Below are 14885 nucleotides of genomic sequence, written 5' to 3'. Positions count from 1 at the left end.
GAGGCTTGAAGAATAATAAGTTTTATGCCAGGAAATTAAAGGTTTAGTAAATGTCATTCAGTAAGACTCCATTTTAATGTCTATAAGATAGGTAACTTTTAACTCATATAATCTTCTACACAGTAAATTTAAAACAGCTTAGGAAGTATTTTTAACTTATGTGCCTACTACTGAATTGGCTTTTGAATCAGTAGTCCTGTTCAGTGTTTAGATCCTTTTTATTAAGACTCTTAACACAGGAATCAGGATGGTTAGTAGACTGCTGTCAAATTTAACCTGGGAAGAGACAAAGATGATGCCAACAAAGACTCTCTAATGAACTTTTCAGCCTGGCTCAGTTGGATTCTGAAGAGGAAACTAGTTCCATTTCCTACATTTGCCTTTGAAGACAAACTAAAAAACTTTCCAAAACTATGGGATTAAACAAGAGGATATTTTTTCACAGTGTCAATATCACCCAAACATATGCAAACATACACAAACATATTGAACATATTCAATCACAGTTAGTTTATACTTGCCATAAAATCAAATGCCAAGATGAATGAAACAATTTACAATTTATTTTTGCCTTTAAAATTCTCAGTTTGAAGCCTAGCATCTGTGTCTCTCACTTGTAATCCTATCTATTTGGGAAACTGATAATAGGAAGATCACAGTTCAAGGTCAGCCCAGGAAGAGGTTCACATGACCTTTTCTCGTTTTACAGCTGGGCAGAGTGGTGAATGCCTATCCTTCTAAGTTAGGTGGGATGCTGAGATTGAAGCCCTCAGTTCAAACCCTAAGACAAATCAAAACTTCTGAATCTTACGAGTAAAGTTTAAGTAAGCATTGATTCATAGCTGAAACTAAAGACAGAGAAATAGACAAATATGCTTGAGATGAAAATGTAGGTAAAATGAAACTGTGGCATAATTCTGGTCTTGGGATTCAGCTTATTCAGACCTCAAATTTGCCGATTATCAGCAACATAAATAATCTTAAAATTTAATTACCCAAAGTGTCTTATTTCAGAGATTTTAAGAAGCTTTTGTGAAAACACAGACACAGCATCACATGTACCATAGTGCTTATAACTGGGAAGCTCAATGCATCCTATTTTCAAAAAAGTAAAATGACTATCCAATATAACTTTTTTTGTTGCTGTTGTTGGTTGTGGGTTTTGAACTCTGGGCCTGGGCGCTGTCCCTCAGCTCTTCAGCTAAAGGCTAGCACTCTACCACTTGAGCCACAGCACCACTTCCAGTTTTCTGGTAGTTAATTGGAGATAAGAGTCTCACGAACTTTCTTGCCAGGGCTGGCTTTGAGCCATGATCCTCAGATCTCAGCCTACTGAGTACTAGGATTACAGGCGTGAGCCACAGGTACGGGGCCAATATAACTTTTATGAATAAAATTAGCTCCGTTTTATTCATTATCATAATAATGCTAAATTATAGAATGAAGCAGTGAGGCTTACAAGAAAGAAAAATCTGGGGCTGAGAAGGTGGCTTAGTGGTAGAGTGCTTGCCTTGCATGCATGAGGCTCTGGGTTCGATTCCTCAGCACCACATAAGCAGAAAAAGCTAAAAGTGGCACTGTGGCTCAAGTGGTAAAGCACTAGCCTTGAGCTGAAGAGCTGAGGGACAGTACCCAGGCCCAGAGTTCAGGCCCCACGACCGGCAAGAAAAAAAGAAAAATCTTTTAGACCAGCAAGACTCAAATGCAAACTAGGGCTCCAGTTCTTTTTTTTTTTTGGCCAGTCATAGGGCTTGAACTCAGGGCCTAGGCACTGTCCCTGAGCTGCTTTTGCTCAATGCTAGTGTTCTACCACTTGAGCCACAGCACCACTTTCAGCTTTTTCTGTTTATGTGGTACTGAGGAATCAAACCCAGGGCTTCATGTACTACCACTAAGCCACATTCCCAGCCCCATGGCTCCCATTCTTATAAGCAGCTGCCTTACTTTATATAAGTTGTTTTATCACCACAGATCAATTTTCACACAAAGTTGTAAAACCTAAATGTTATGGATATAAACTCTTCAACATGACTGGTACTCTGCAAAGGTTAGGTTCATTCTTCAAAATCAATAAATAAATGCACTTTCCAGCTATATTTAAGACCTAAGCTTTGGCATGCAAATTCCAGTGCAAACTTGAGTTTTTTCCCCCAAGGGTGTGGAAGGGAGACTAAATCTCTCTCTTCTGGCTCTCTCCTGGGCTCCGAATTCCCAGGGATGGCACAGCAGACACTGGGCTGCTAGACTCCCACACTAGCCACCTAGACCCACAGCACTTCACATCCATTCTCTAAGCATATCAGCCCCACACAGTATTTTCTACTCAAGTACACAGAGTCCCTAATGTTTCTAAACAAGAACCCAAGTAGCATATTTTTTAAGACAAATAAAATTTGTATCAATACAGTAAAATGATTTTAATATCTTTTCCTCCATGACTGAATATACAAAGATAATGGAAGTAGTGTATTCTTCTGCTGTAAAGATGGGTGGAATATGTCAAAATCAACTTGCTGAATTTTCTTTAAATAATCCTCTAGAGAAACCTGAAAAAGAGAACACTGGTCACTAGATCTAAAATGGTCAGGTCTTTCAGACAAAGTTAAAAAAAAAAGTGCAAGCAGGACATGGTAGAGCTCATCTGTAATTCTAGCACTCAAGAGATTAAGACAGGAGGATGGCAAATTCCAGGCCAGCCTTGAACAAACATCAAAGAAACATACACATGAAAATAGGGTAAGTATTATGACTATCTTAGTTTCCTGAGATGATCTTCTATACAATAAAGAAATTAAAAAATATAAATAAAATTGGCTCCCAAGAAATTTCTATTAATCTAATAGGAGTACCACAAAGCCAGAACTAGAACTACAATAGTGTTCTGAAAAGAAATAGTAATGTTCTGGTCAAGAAGTAAGGATTAGAGACAATATCTTTTTTTTTTTTTTGGGTCCGGTTGTGGGGCCTGAACTCCGGGCCTGGGCACTGACCCTCAGCTCTTCAGCTCAAGGCACTCTACCACTTGAGCCACAGCGCCACTTCCAGCTTTTTTCTTTTTGCTTATGTGGTGCTGAGGAATTGAACCCAGAGCCTCATGCATGCAAGGCAAGCACTCTATCACTGAGCCATCTTCCTAGACTCACAATATCTTTGCATACTAGATTCTGTGGACTTAAAAAAAGGATGTTTACCAAGTTCAAAGAGACAAACAGTACATGTTTTCTCTTATATGCAGAAGTGAGAGCTAAAATACACTGGGACATGATAAATCATATACTCTAGGCATTCACACAGAGTGAGACCAAAGAAGGATACTCATAGTGGAGGAACACAAAGGCCCGATGCCTATGTGCCTCTTATTTATTGAAATGAACTCCAGGAAATGGAAACCAGGTTTGTTTTTGTTTTCTTTTCTTTTTGTCTTGTTTAACTGTTGTTGGGGGAAAGGGCAAGGGAGAAACAGAAATGGAGGGACAAAGGGTATACAAATGCAGCAGTGGTACTCATTAGATATTATGGTGAAAATGAACTTAGAACTTGTGGGTGGGGACAGAGAGGAGGAACTGGGAGACAGTGAAGAAAGGGGTTACACTGTCCAAAAGTTAATGTACTCATCACCTGACTTATGTACTGTAACCCCTCTGTACATCACCTTTATAATAACAACAAAATATTTTTAAAAAAGGATGCTCAGGATGTAGTCCAACGGTAGAGTAATTGGCAAACTTGAAGATAAAGATTCCTTTTTGCTTTTGCAACAAGATTTTGGTGCATAAACCAGGCTGGCCTTAACTCATAATTCTCCCACTTTAGCCTTCTGTGTGCTAGGATTACTGGCATGTATCACCTTGCTCAGCAAAAAAAGGAATGTTTTAATTTAGGAAAATGAGAGAGCCCTACCCACTCTGCTCCATGAAATGTCCCATGAGGAAGCTCAGTTATCTTTAAAAACAAAATTACTTTGTGAAAAGTTTAACGAGTTCATCTTCCTGATATCTATCCTCCTTTTCATCAAAGAAAAAAAATTATGTGTCCCATAAATGTCATTTCATGCTTTCCCCATCACATAAACTTGACAAAGGAGACTGACGCAGGATGAACAGCCCTAACAGTGAGTGATTTTTTAAAAAATAATTTGTTATTTTATGTATTTGTTTTGTAATTAAACAAGAGCTTACTTAGCACTATGAAATTCTGACGTGTACTCCTTTCCAGGCCACATACACATTGCCTCCTAGGGTTCTGAAGCACAAAACCTTAAGATTCAACAAAAAGATTATGCCGCGCATTTTTTTTTTTTCCTGGTGCTGATACTGGGGCTTGAACTCAGGGCTTCAACCTTCTTGTGAAGCTTAAGGGCTCACACTCTATAAGCCACACCTCTAGTCCTAGCATTTTGCTCATTTATTAGTGATAAGAGTCTCTAGGAGGAAGTGGCGCTGTAGCTCAAGTGGTAGAGCGCTTGCCTTGAGCTGAAGAGCTGAGGGACAGCACCCAGGCCCAGAGTTCAGGCCCCATGACTGACAAAAAAACAAAAAGAGTCTCTAGGAGCTGTGTGCCCTGGCTGGCTTTGACTGTGATCCTCCTGATTAGAAAATGCACAGTTGCCTTGTTTTATTTTTAAGGCTTGGAGACAATCCAAAAATTATTTGACCAAAAGATGATAGAAGGTCAGCTCATGATAGAATGGTAGCTCATACCTGTTTCAAACAAAATAAACAGCAATCACCACCAAACCAAGACATTATTGTTTTGGTCTGTGGAGAGGGTACAGTATATTTTGCTTTTTTTGGTTAGCAATTTCCCAAGTGATTCAAATGGGCAGCTAAGACTGACAACAATCTTTTCCACACTAGTATATAAAAAAAAAAACCAATACAAAACAATAACAAAAGACCCAGAGTCCTTAAACTTTATGAAGCTAAGTATGTTAAACAGCTGATGGTCATCCACTTATATTAAAAAGGCTATAAAAAGGATGATATATAAAAATACATATACATATATATACAAATACATTTATTAAAAGTAGGTATGTGCACGCTCTCTCTCTCTCTCTCTCTCTCCCTCTCCTCCCCATATAAGGCCCAGAGAGATGAAGACATTATTTCTTTTTTTTTTTTTTGTCGGTCGTGGGGCTTGAACTCTGGGCCTGGGCGCTGTCCTTCAGCTCTTCAGCTCAAGGCGAGCGCTCTACCACTTGAGCTACAGCGCCACTTCCGGTTTTCTGGTGGTTTATTGGAGATAGGAGTCTCGAGGTCTCTCCTGCCCGGGCTGGCTTTGAACTGCGATCCTCAGATCTCAGCCTCCTGAGTAGCTAGGATTACAGGCGTGAGCCACCAGCGCCCGGCTTGAAGACATTATTTCTAGATAGGTCAGAACTGTGAAGGCTCTAATTTCTTCTTTTACATTCTCTTATGTTAACATTCAAAATATTCACTTTTTTATTGTTTATGCCAGTCCTGGGACTTGATCCAGGGCCTGGACTCTGTTCCTGATTTTCTTTTTGCTCAAGGCTTATTCAAATACTTGAGTGCTTTTTCTCTTTTGGGGGGTAGTTTAGGAGAGAGAAAGTCTCTCAGACTTTCCTGCCCCAGCTGGCTTTGAACCAAACATACAGTTCTAAAAACAAGGAAAGAAGGTGAGAAGGGACAGAAATGATTCTTTAGGAAATGAAGAAGACATCTTTAGTATTACATAGAACATGATTTTATAGTTTTAAAGGATGTTTGAAATCCGGTTAATGAAGTAGACCATACCCAGGAAGGATAGGTATAAAGAGCCTATCCTATACTGGGTACTGAGCAATGACTAGTCTGTATATATTTTGTTTTTTGTGCTAAGAATCACTGAGCCATAACTCCAATCTACATATTTTAGAATAGTTCCCTAAACTGATTACATATCAGAATACTTAGAGGAACCTTTTTTGTTAGTTGTGGAGCTTGAACTTGCAACCCGGGCACTGTCCCTGAGCTCTTTTGCTCAAGGCTAGTATTCTACCATTTTGAGCCACAGCACCAAGCAGCACCAAGTGGTTAACTGGAGTTTCACGGACTTTTCTGCCTAGGCTGGCTTTGAGCCATGATCCTAAGATCTCTGCCTCCTGAGTAGCTAGGATTACAGGTGTGAGCCATCAATGCCTAGCTTTTGAAGAACTTTTAAAAATCACATATTGTTGTTTTTTTTTTTGTCAGTTCTGAGGCTTGAACTCTGGGGCCTGGGAGCTGTTCCTAAGCTCTTCAGCTCAAGGCTAGTGCTCTACCACTAGAGCCACAGTGACCTTCCGGTTTTTTGGTGATTTATTGGAGATAAGAGTCTCAAGGTCTTTCCTGCTTGGGCTGGCTTTGAACCATGATCCTCAAATCTCAGCCTTCTGAGTTGCTAGGATTACAGACGTGAGCCACTGGCACCTGGCTTAAAAATCACATACTTTTTTTTTTTTTAATTGTAATTAAGTGATTACATAATTTCCCAAATTTCACAGTATTGTGCAATAATGATGCTCATTTAAAGTCACAAGTTCATTCTAACTTTCCTGGAGCAAATTGTGTATCACAGTCTATAACATATAACAGTGTACACATATACAACATACGTGTGATCAGCAGCATGGGGATATTTAGTAGTGGTTCGATCAGATGAGTGGGAGTTCTTTGTTTCTTAAGTCCTGTTAATTTTGTCATATCACCTAACATTTTGGATTTAGCATCCACTTATCAGGGATACCATGTACCGTTTGTCTTTTTGCTCTTGGCTTACCTCGCTCAACATGATTCCTTCTAGCTCCATCCATTTCCCTGCAAATTCCATTATTTTGTCATTTCTTTTTTTTTTTTTTTTGGTCCGGTCGTGGGGCCTGAACTCTGGGCCTGGGCGCTGTCCCTCAGCTCTTCAGCTCAAGGCTAGCGCTCTACCACTTGAGCCACAGCGCCACTTCCGGCTTTTTTCATTTTGCTTTATGTGGTGCTGAGGAATCAAACCCAGGGCCTCAGGCATGCAAGGCAAGCGCTCTACCACTGAGCCACCTTCCCAGCCCTATTTTGTCATTTCTAATGGCTGCATAATATACCATTGTGTATAGATACCACAATTTTTGGATCCATTCATCTGTGGTGGGGCATCTGGGTTGTTTTCATATCCTAGCTACTGTGAACAGTGCTGCAATAAACATGGAGGTGCATGTGTCCTTGTATATTGGTTCCTGTTGTTCAGGGTAGATGCCTAGAAGTGGTATGACTAGGTCGTAAGGGAGGTCAATCTTTAGCTTTCTAAGGACCCTCCAGACTGTTTTCCAAAGTGGTTGCATAAGTGTACATTCCCACCAGCAGAAAATCACATATTCTTATAAGAACTCTACCCTATCTCAGTCCTGGGACTCTTACTTAAAAGAGTCCAAGAAACTCTATTAAATTTTTTTTTCCCCAGGTTATTCTGATGTAGTCAACTCAGCTTTGGTCTGTGAAACACTATTAGGGAACAAGTGCTACAATATGGTTAGGGCATTCTGAAGGAAAAGAATGGAGCAGAAGGAATATCTATATAGCTGAAACCTCATAATCCTACAGAGTAGTTTTTCCTGTAATTCCCCCTTTTAGTAGATCCTTTGTCCAAAGAGGCAAAACAGACTCAACACAGTACTATTGTAGAGTCAGTGTTAGTGATAACTCTAAGCAAATGCAGGTGTGACCATTACTAAAATCATCATGTAACTAATGAAGCCACCAGAAGGGAGGGAAACAAAACCAAACACTCCCACACAAGAACTACACTGGGAACTTTATAAACCCCAAAAGATCACACATATGTGCTTCTGTAATTATTCTCCGCCTCTGCTAATGTACTTACTGTGTGAAGAAAAGCAGGAAACGCTTTCACAGGAACACTTTTGTGGAAGGACCTTGCCTAAAGGGAAAAGGAAAGTAGTTTGCAATACTTCTCCCTCTTAAAAGTGAACACAAAGCAGCACCAGAAGTGGTACAATACTCTTAAGGCCCTCTCCCCCAAATAAGAATAGTTCATCTGAAGATTGAAGATTAGTTTCTAAAACAGGAAAAAGTAACTGTTTAAACTATATTTAAAATACTATCCTTGGGCTGGGAATGTGGCTTAGTGGTAGAGTGCTTGTCTAGTATGCATAAGCATAGGTTCGATTCCTCAGTACCACATCCACAGAAAAAGCCAGAAGTAGTGCTGTGGCTCAAGTAGTAGAGTGCCAGCCTTGCACAAAAAAAAAGATCAGTGCCTAAGCCCTGAGTTCAAGCCCCAGGGCTGGCCAAAAAACCCCCCAACTCCCCCCCAAAAAACCCAACCACCCCCCCTCTTTTTTTGGTCGGTCATGGGGCTTGAATTCTGGGCTTGGGCGTTATTCCTCAGCTCTTCCACACAAGGCAAGTACTCTACCACTTGAGCCACAGCACCATATCCAGTTTTCTAGTGGTTTATTGGAGATAAGAGTCTCACAGACTTTCCTGCCTGGTCTGGCTTTGAACAAGGATCCTCAGATGTCAGCCTCCTGAGTAGCTAGGATTAAAGGCCTGAGCCACCGTCGCCCAGCTCCAACCATCCTTGATATTCAGTGCTGACCTCCTTTCAAAGTAACAAACCCGACATCTTCAATAGCCCATCTCCTTAAATGTCTATAAAAATCTCCAAATTCACCCAGGCACAAGTGGCTTATGTCTACAATCCTTGCTGCTCAAGAGGCCACAATCAGAGATTGAGCTTCAAAGCCAATCCAGGCAGAAAAGTAATCAATCTTAAATTAACCAGCAAAAAGCTGATTTAGAGGTATGGCTCAAGTGGCATTATCAGCAGTAAGCACACAAGATGAGAAAGCACAAGAACCCTGAATTGAAGCCCTACTTCCCCCAAGGGGAAAAGAAAAGAGAGAGGGAAGGAGAAAGGAAGGAAAGAAGGAATGGAAGAAAAAAGGGAGAAAATTTTTAAAAAGGAAGAGGAAGGTGAAAAGGAGAAAAAATAAAACCAATCATTTTCAGTAGCTAGTCCAAAAGATCAGAAACAAATAATACCATTACTTTCGAAGGGTATCTCTAAATAATATCAACATCATATACTTGTGAAAGAACAACTAAAGTAATATGCAGAACTCAGGAACCAGTTCAGGTGCCAAATTAGAGAATCAAGGGAAAAGAAAGTTTCAAGGAGGGGCTGAGAAGGTGGCTCAGTGGTAAAGTGCTTGCCTTGCATGCTTGAGGCCCTGGGTTCAATTTCTCAGCACGACATAAGCAGGAGAAAAAAAAGCCGGAAGTGGCACTGTGGCTCAAATGGTAGAGTGCTAGCCTTGAGCTGAAGAGCTGAGGGACAGTGCCCAGGCCAGAGTTCAGGCCCATGACCGGACCCAAAAAAAACAAAAACAAAAACAAAAAACCAGAAAGCTTCAAGGAGAAAAAAAGCATCAATGGTGTCAAAGGGAGAAGAATGATAAAAAAACAAGATTTTTTTGTGATGGTCGTGGGGCTTGAACTGAGGGCACACATGCAGAGACTCAGGCACTGTCCCTCAGCTTTTGTACACTTTAATCCACAGTACCATTTCTGGCTTTTTGGTAGTTAACTGGAGATAAGTGTCTCATGGACTTTCCTACCAAGACTGGCTTTGAATCTCAACCTTCAGATAGTCTCCTGAGTAGCTAGGATTATAGACAGGCATAAACCATGGATGCCTGGCTATGAAAGATAATTTGAAATGAATACTCAGTTTGACAGTAAGATTATTTACTAGTGACTACTTATCAGTGTTGGCAAAATAGAAGCCAAATTAGAACAGAATGAGCATGCCAAGATGGAGAGGGCCTCTACTAGAAATAAGTACAGGCCACTTCTTCAACAAGTTCCTGGGAAAAAAAATAAGAAACAGAGGGTCAGTGAGCTGACTATAAATTCAGTGATGAGAAGGCAAATACCAAATAAAGGACCACTAAGGATGGGAGGTCCTAGAAGACAAGGAGAGACACCTCTGTGTCTGTGGATGGTACAAAAGAGACCAGCTGAGAAAGCTCAAACTTCACTTAGTATTTATCTGCTGAAGGAAGAACTAGATTTTTTTTTGGGGGGGGTCTAGTGTGGGGCTTGAACTCAAGGGGCTGGACAGTGTCCCTGAGTTCTTTCTTGCTCAAGTCCAGCACTCTACCACTTTGAGCCACAGCACCACTTCCCATTTTTAAGTGGTTAACAGGAGATAAGAATCTCATGGGGACTTTTCTGCCCTAGTTGGCTTCAAAACAGGATCCTCAGACTTTAGCCTCTTGAGTAACTAGGATTACAGGTGTGAGCCACCAACACTTGGCTGGAATATATGTTTGTGTGTGTGTATTTTTTTTTTTTTTTTTTTTTGTCGGTTGTGGGGCTTGAACTCTGGGCTTGGGCGCTGTCCCTCAGCTCTTCAGCTCAAGGCGAGCGCTCTACCACTTGAGCTACAGCGCCACTTCCGGTTTTCTGGTGGTTTATTGGAGATAGGAGTCTCACGGTCTCTCCTGCCCGGGCTGGCTTTGAACTGCGATCCTCAGATCTCAGCCTCCTGAGTAGCTAGGATTACAGGCGTGAGCCACCAGCGCCCGGCTGTGTATTTTTTTTTAAGGTGGGAAGATTTACCAAGTGCCTTAAGTAAATTTACTAGAAAATAAATAAAAAACTGTCAAGGTAAGAATACTATAAACATACTATAGGAACAGCTACGTCTATGAATAACAATTTCTTAAATAACTGGGCAAAAAGAGACAACTTACATGCTTTATGTGTAAGTGTGCCTGGCTGGCAATGTCATATATTACATCTCTCATGTTTTTATTTTGGTTCCTCCGTAGAAAGTCCTCTTGGGAAACACCATGCTGTGTAAAAAAAATATACTTTATGCTAGACATTTCCAAGCGCACTTAAATTAACATAGCTCAGCTGGGTACCAGTGGATCATGCCTGTAATCCTCACTACTCACAAGGCTGAAATCTGAGAATTCCAGTTTGAAGCCAGATCAAGCAGAAAAATCCTGGAGACTCTGACCTCCAACTAACCAGCAAGAAACATATGGCTTAAGTGGAAGACCACCAGCCTAGAGAAAAAAAACTAAATGAAAGTGCAATGCCAGGATGCAAACCCCAGTACTTACACATGCAAAAAAAAAAAAAAAACTACCACCAAAAAAAACAAAACAAAACAAAAAAACATCACCAGCTCAGCCAAGCTCACACCTAGAATCCTAGCTACTTTGGGGACTGAAAGAGGAAAATCTTCAAGTGATTCCTTCTCAATAATGAGCTGGATGGGATAGACCAAACAAATTATATCACAACTTAGCTGGGTGCCAGTGGCTCATGCCTGTAATCCTAGCTACTCTGGAGGCTGAAATCTGAGGATCATGGTTCAAAGCCAGCCCAGGCAGGAAAGTCCATGAGACTCTTATCTCCAATAAACCACTAGAAAACTGGAAGTGGTGCTAGGGCTAAAGAGGTAGAGGCTAGCCTTGAGCTGAAGAGCGTAAGGACAGTGTCCAAGCCCAGAGTTCAAGCCCTATGACCAACAAAAACAAACACACAAAAAAACAAATTATATATCACAACTCAAAAATTAACATAGCTCAAGAAAACAGGTAGATCAGAATACAATATACAATGTCTATTTTTTAAAATTATTTATTTCTTTTTGGCAGTACTGGAGTTTGAACTCAGGGCTTTGAGCTTGCTAGGCTGTCTGCACTACTTGAGCCATACCTCCAGCCCTGTTTTTTGCTGGTTATTTTCAAGATAGGATCTCATAAACTTTTCTGCTTGCGCTGGCCTCAAACCTCCATCCTTTTACTCTCAGTGTCCCAAGTAATCTGTATTACAGGTGAGAGTTACCAGCACCCATCTATAATGTCTACTTTTTAAATAATGTGGGTACATATGAATGTAGAAATAACAGAAAAAAATACAGAAAATTTGAAGCAACAGACAAAAAAATCTGAACATAAAACAATAAAGCAAAAATTCTGACTAACTTTTTTTGTGTGTTAGTACAGGGGCTTGAACACAGAGCCTTGTTCTCTGGCTTGGATTTTTCGCTCAGGTCAGCACTCTACCATTTAAGCTACAACTCCAATTCCAGCTTTTTGCTGGTTAGAGATACTGTCTGCGTGGGCTAGCTTTGAACCAGGATTCTCAGATCTCAGCCTTAGTAGCAAGGATTTATAGGTGTGAACCACTGGTACTAAGCCTCAGAAAAAAAGAAAAAGGATTATTTCTCCTAATAACAAACAAACAAACAAAAAACGACCAGGCCCCAATAAGAACTAAGAATACTTACTATAATTGTTTGGAAGGAGTAAAATATTATTATAAAGCTTCACTAAATGATGTTCTCTGGACCTTGTTCCCTCACAGCCCTTCTAGATATTTACTGCATCTGATAGATACAATTCTAACTCACTAAAAAGGACAAAGGAAGAAGCAATGAACATTCCTTTCAAAGCAGCTAATAGAATAGATTAGCAAAGAAATAAGATAGAACTTCCCTCCCAGCATTACTGAAGTGATTTATTAGAGGGTGTAAATTATACCCTTACCAGCATACAAATATCCATGGGAAGAAACACTTTTCTTCTGCTCCCATGATAAGGAGTTGCTCTCAAAACAGTGACAATGCCTTGTGCTTTTCCAATGTGACTTGCAGCATGATCTGCATGAAGATTCTTTATTCCTAGGGTTTTAAACATTAAAAAGCCTGCTGTATTCTAAGTAGATAACAAATCAATAGAAACAGCAGAGAGAAATCAGTTGAACACATAAAAGAAGATATTTGTATCTGGAAAACAAGGTTTATGAGAGAAAAAGTGAGTGAAAGGAAAAGTGGCCAATTTTCTAGTAGGTATTAGAATCTCAATTGTAGAAAAAATTTTCCCCCAACTTGGGCACACCAAGAACACATTTAGAATTGTCATCAGCTATCATGGTAATTCGTTATAAATCTTCCATTTCTTCTCTATGCAGTTCCCATATGACCTCATTTCATGTATACACTTAAAAATATTCAGCTTTTTACCTCCTCCTTTCAATATGATAGCAAACATGTCACCAGGGGTGCAGGCATAAGAGACCTGGCTGAAATATTCAATGGGGACCTCTACTAGTCTTTTGGGGTAACATAAAATATATTACCTTCTTTGAATGAGATGGTATTGTCCTTGCCCAAATAATTTCCTCATTGTATTAAGACATCACTAACTTGGAACGAAGTCAGAGGAGGAAAAGTATCATCTAAAAAGTTTTTTAAAGGAGGAGAAAGAAAAATCTCATAAAATCTTTCGTAAGTGTAGTTTTGTATCTTCTACTTGATTTAATATGGAAAAGTACTATTGATAGAGAAGAGTCAGAGTATAGGACCTTCAAATCCTAATATGATAGTGAAAGAGTAAAGCCATCTGCAATTACCAGACATTAACTACAGCATTCCCATGAAATACCTAAACTACTTTTATGAGAGCCTGAAGATTTAAAATAGTTTGGACTGCAAAGAAAGACATATATTTCCTTCCTTGCTTCTTAAACAAAAAAGTATTATCTTATGGATAGTGTAAAAAATGTCAGTAATAAATTGGACAGACTGTCAAATTAGTAAAAGAGTGGAATCTGGAAGGCATTTTATTTGAAAAGAGTAGTATGAAATAGAAAAATAACTTACCCAATATTTCTAGTGTTAAGTAAAGAAGAGAGCTCTGTGTGTTTTCAGCATAATTTTCAAGTTCCTGGATATTACGGTATGCTTTATCATCCAAATTTTTTTCCTATAGTCAAAGGAAATACAAAAAGCTTGCTGAATTATCAATATCTTATAAAAAGAAGACATTTGGGCCAGTTGTCCGTGGCTTACGCTTGTAAACCTAGCTACTTAGGAAGCTCAGATCTGAGGATAACAGTCTGGGCAGGAAAGTCTTATCTCCATTTAAGTACCAAAAAGCTGGAAATGGAGATGTGTAGAATGCTATCCTTGAGCACAAAAGCTCAAGGACAGCTCACAGGTCCTGAGTTCAAGCCCTTGGACCAACCAAAAAGAAGAAGAAAAAATATTAAGAAAATATGTTAGCTCTGAAAAACTAAGATTATTTAGCATATTTAAGATTAAAAATGACTTTAAAATCTTATACATTCTATACTTACAAACCACCTATCAAAATCAGGAATAACCAAAATATATAGTGTTGGCTTGATTTTAATTCTAAAACACAAAATATCAAAAGACACTGAACTGAGCTTGATAGATAGTAACTCTATGTTTAACTTTTGGAAGAACTGCCAAACTTTTTCCAAAGTAGGTACACCATTTTACATTCCCATAAGCATTGTATGCAAGGTTCCACTTTCTCTACATTTTCCCTAACACTTGCCATTCATCTTTTTTTTTAATTATGGCCATCCTGATGAGTGGGTAAGAATTTTCGTCATCCTAATCATTTGACTATTCTTTTCCAACATTACAGCCTTGTAGTTAAGTTTCAAAATTAGAAAATGTATCTTATAACTTTGTTCTTTATCAAAACTGTTTTGGCAGCTGGTTACTAGTGGCTTACATCTGTAATCCTAGCTACTTAGGAGGCTGAGACCTGGAGAAGACAAGATATTTAACCAGACTAGATATAAAAGCCTATAACACTCTATCTTCAATTAACCAGCAAAATGCTACACTGACAGCATGGCTTAAGTAGCAGGGGACAAGCTGAGTAAGCATAGGGCTCTGAATTCAAACTCTGGTACTGGACAAAAACCAACAATAAAAAAATGTTTGGGAGGCTGGGAAGGTGGCTCAGTGGTAGAGTGCTTGCCTTGCATGCATGAGGCCCTGGGTTCGATTCCCCAGCACCAAAGTAGCAAAAAGAAAAAAAAAGCCAGAAGTGG

General features: G+C 39.6%; 1 protein-coding gene across 3 annotated transcripts in view; it reads right to left on the bottom strand.

Annotated features, from left to right (window-relative positions):
* Window positions 1–540: 540 nt before the first annotated feature.
* Ndufaf6 (NADH:ubiquinone oxidoreductase complex assembly factor 6) overlaps window positions 541–14885 on the bottom strand; it is a 28746-nt gene continuing 14401 nt past the window's right edge. For all 3 annotated transcript variants that reach the window (XM_069991099.1, XM_069991097.1, XM_069991098.1), the window contains exons 5-9: window positions 13675–13777; window positions 12560–12693; window positions 10748–10849; window positions 7849–7905; window positions 541–2546 (exon numbers count right to left, since the gene is read on the bottom strand). In XM_069991099.1, coding sequence (XP_069847200.1) covers window positions 2418–2546; window positions 7849–7905; window positions 10748–10849; window positions 12560–12693; window positions 13675–13777 — 525 coding nt within the window. In that variant the 3' untranslated portion in view covers window positions 541–2417. The remainder of the gene's footprint in view (window positions 2547–7848; window positions 7906–10747; window positions 10850–12559; window positions 12694–13674; window positions 13778–14885) is intronic.

The sequence above is a fragment of the Dipodomys merriami genome, unplaced genomic scaffold, assembly GCF_024711535.1.
Source record: "Dipodomys merriami isolate MVZ:Mamm:240054 unplaced genomic scaffold, mDipMer1.0.p SCAF_4, whole genome shotgun sequence".
NCBI classification, from domain to species: Eukaryota; Metazoa; Chordata; class Mammalia; order Rodentia; family Heteromyidae; genus Dipodomys; species Dipodomys merriami.
This window is presented reverse-complemented; position numbering and strand designations above follow the sequence as displayed.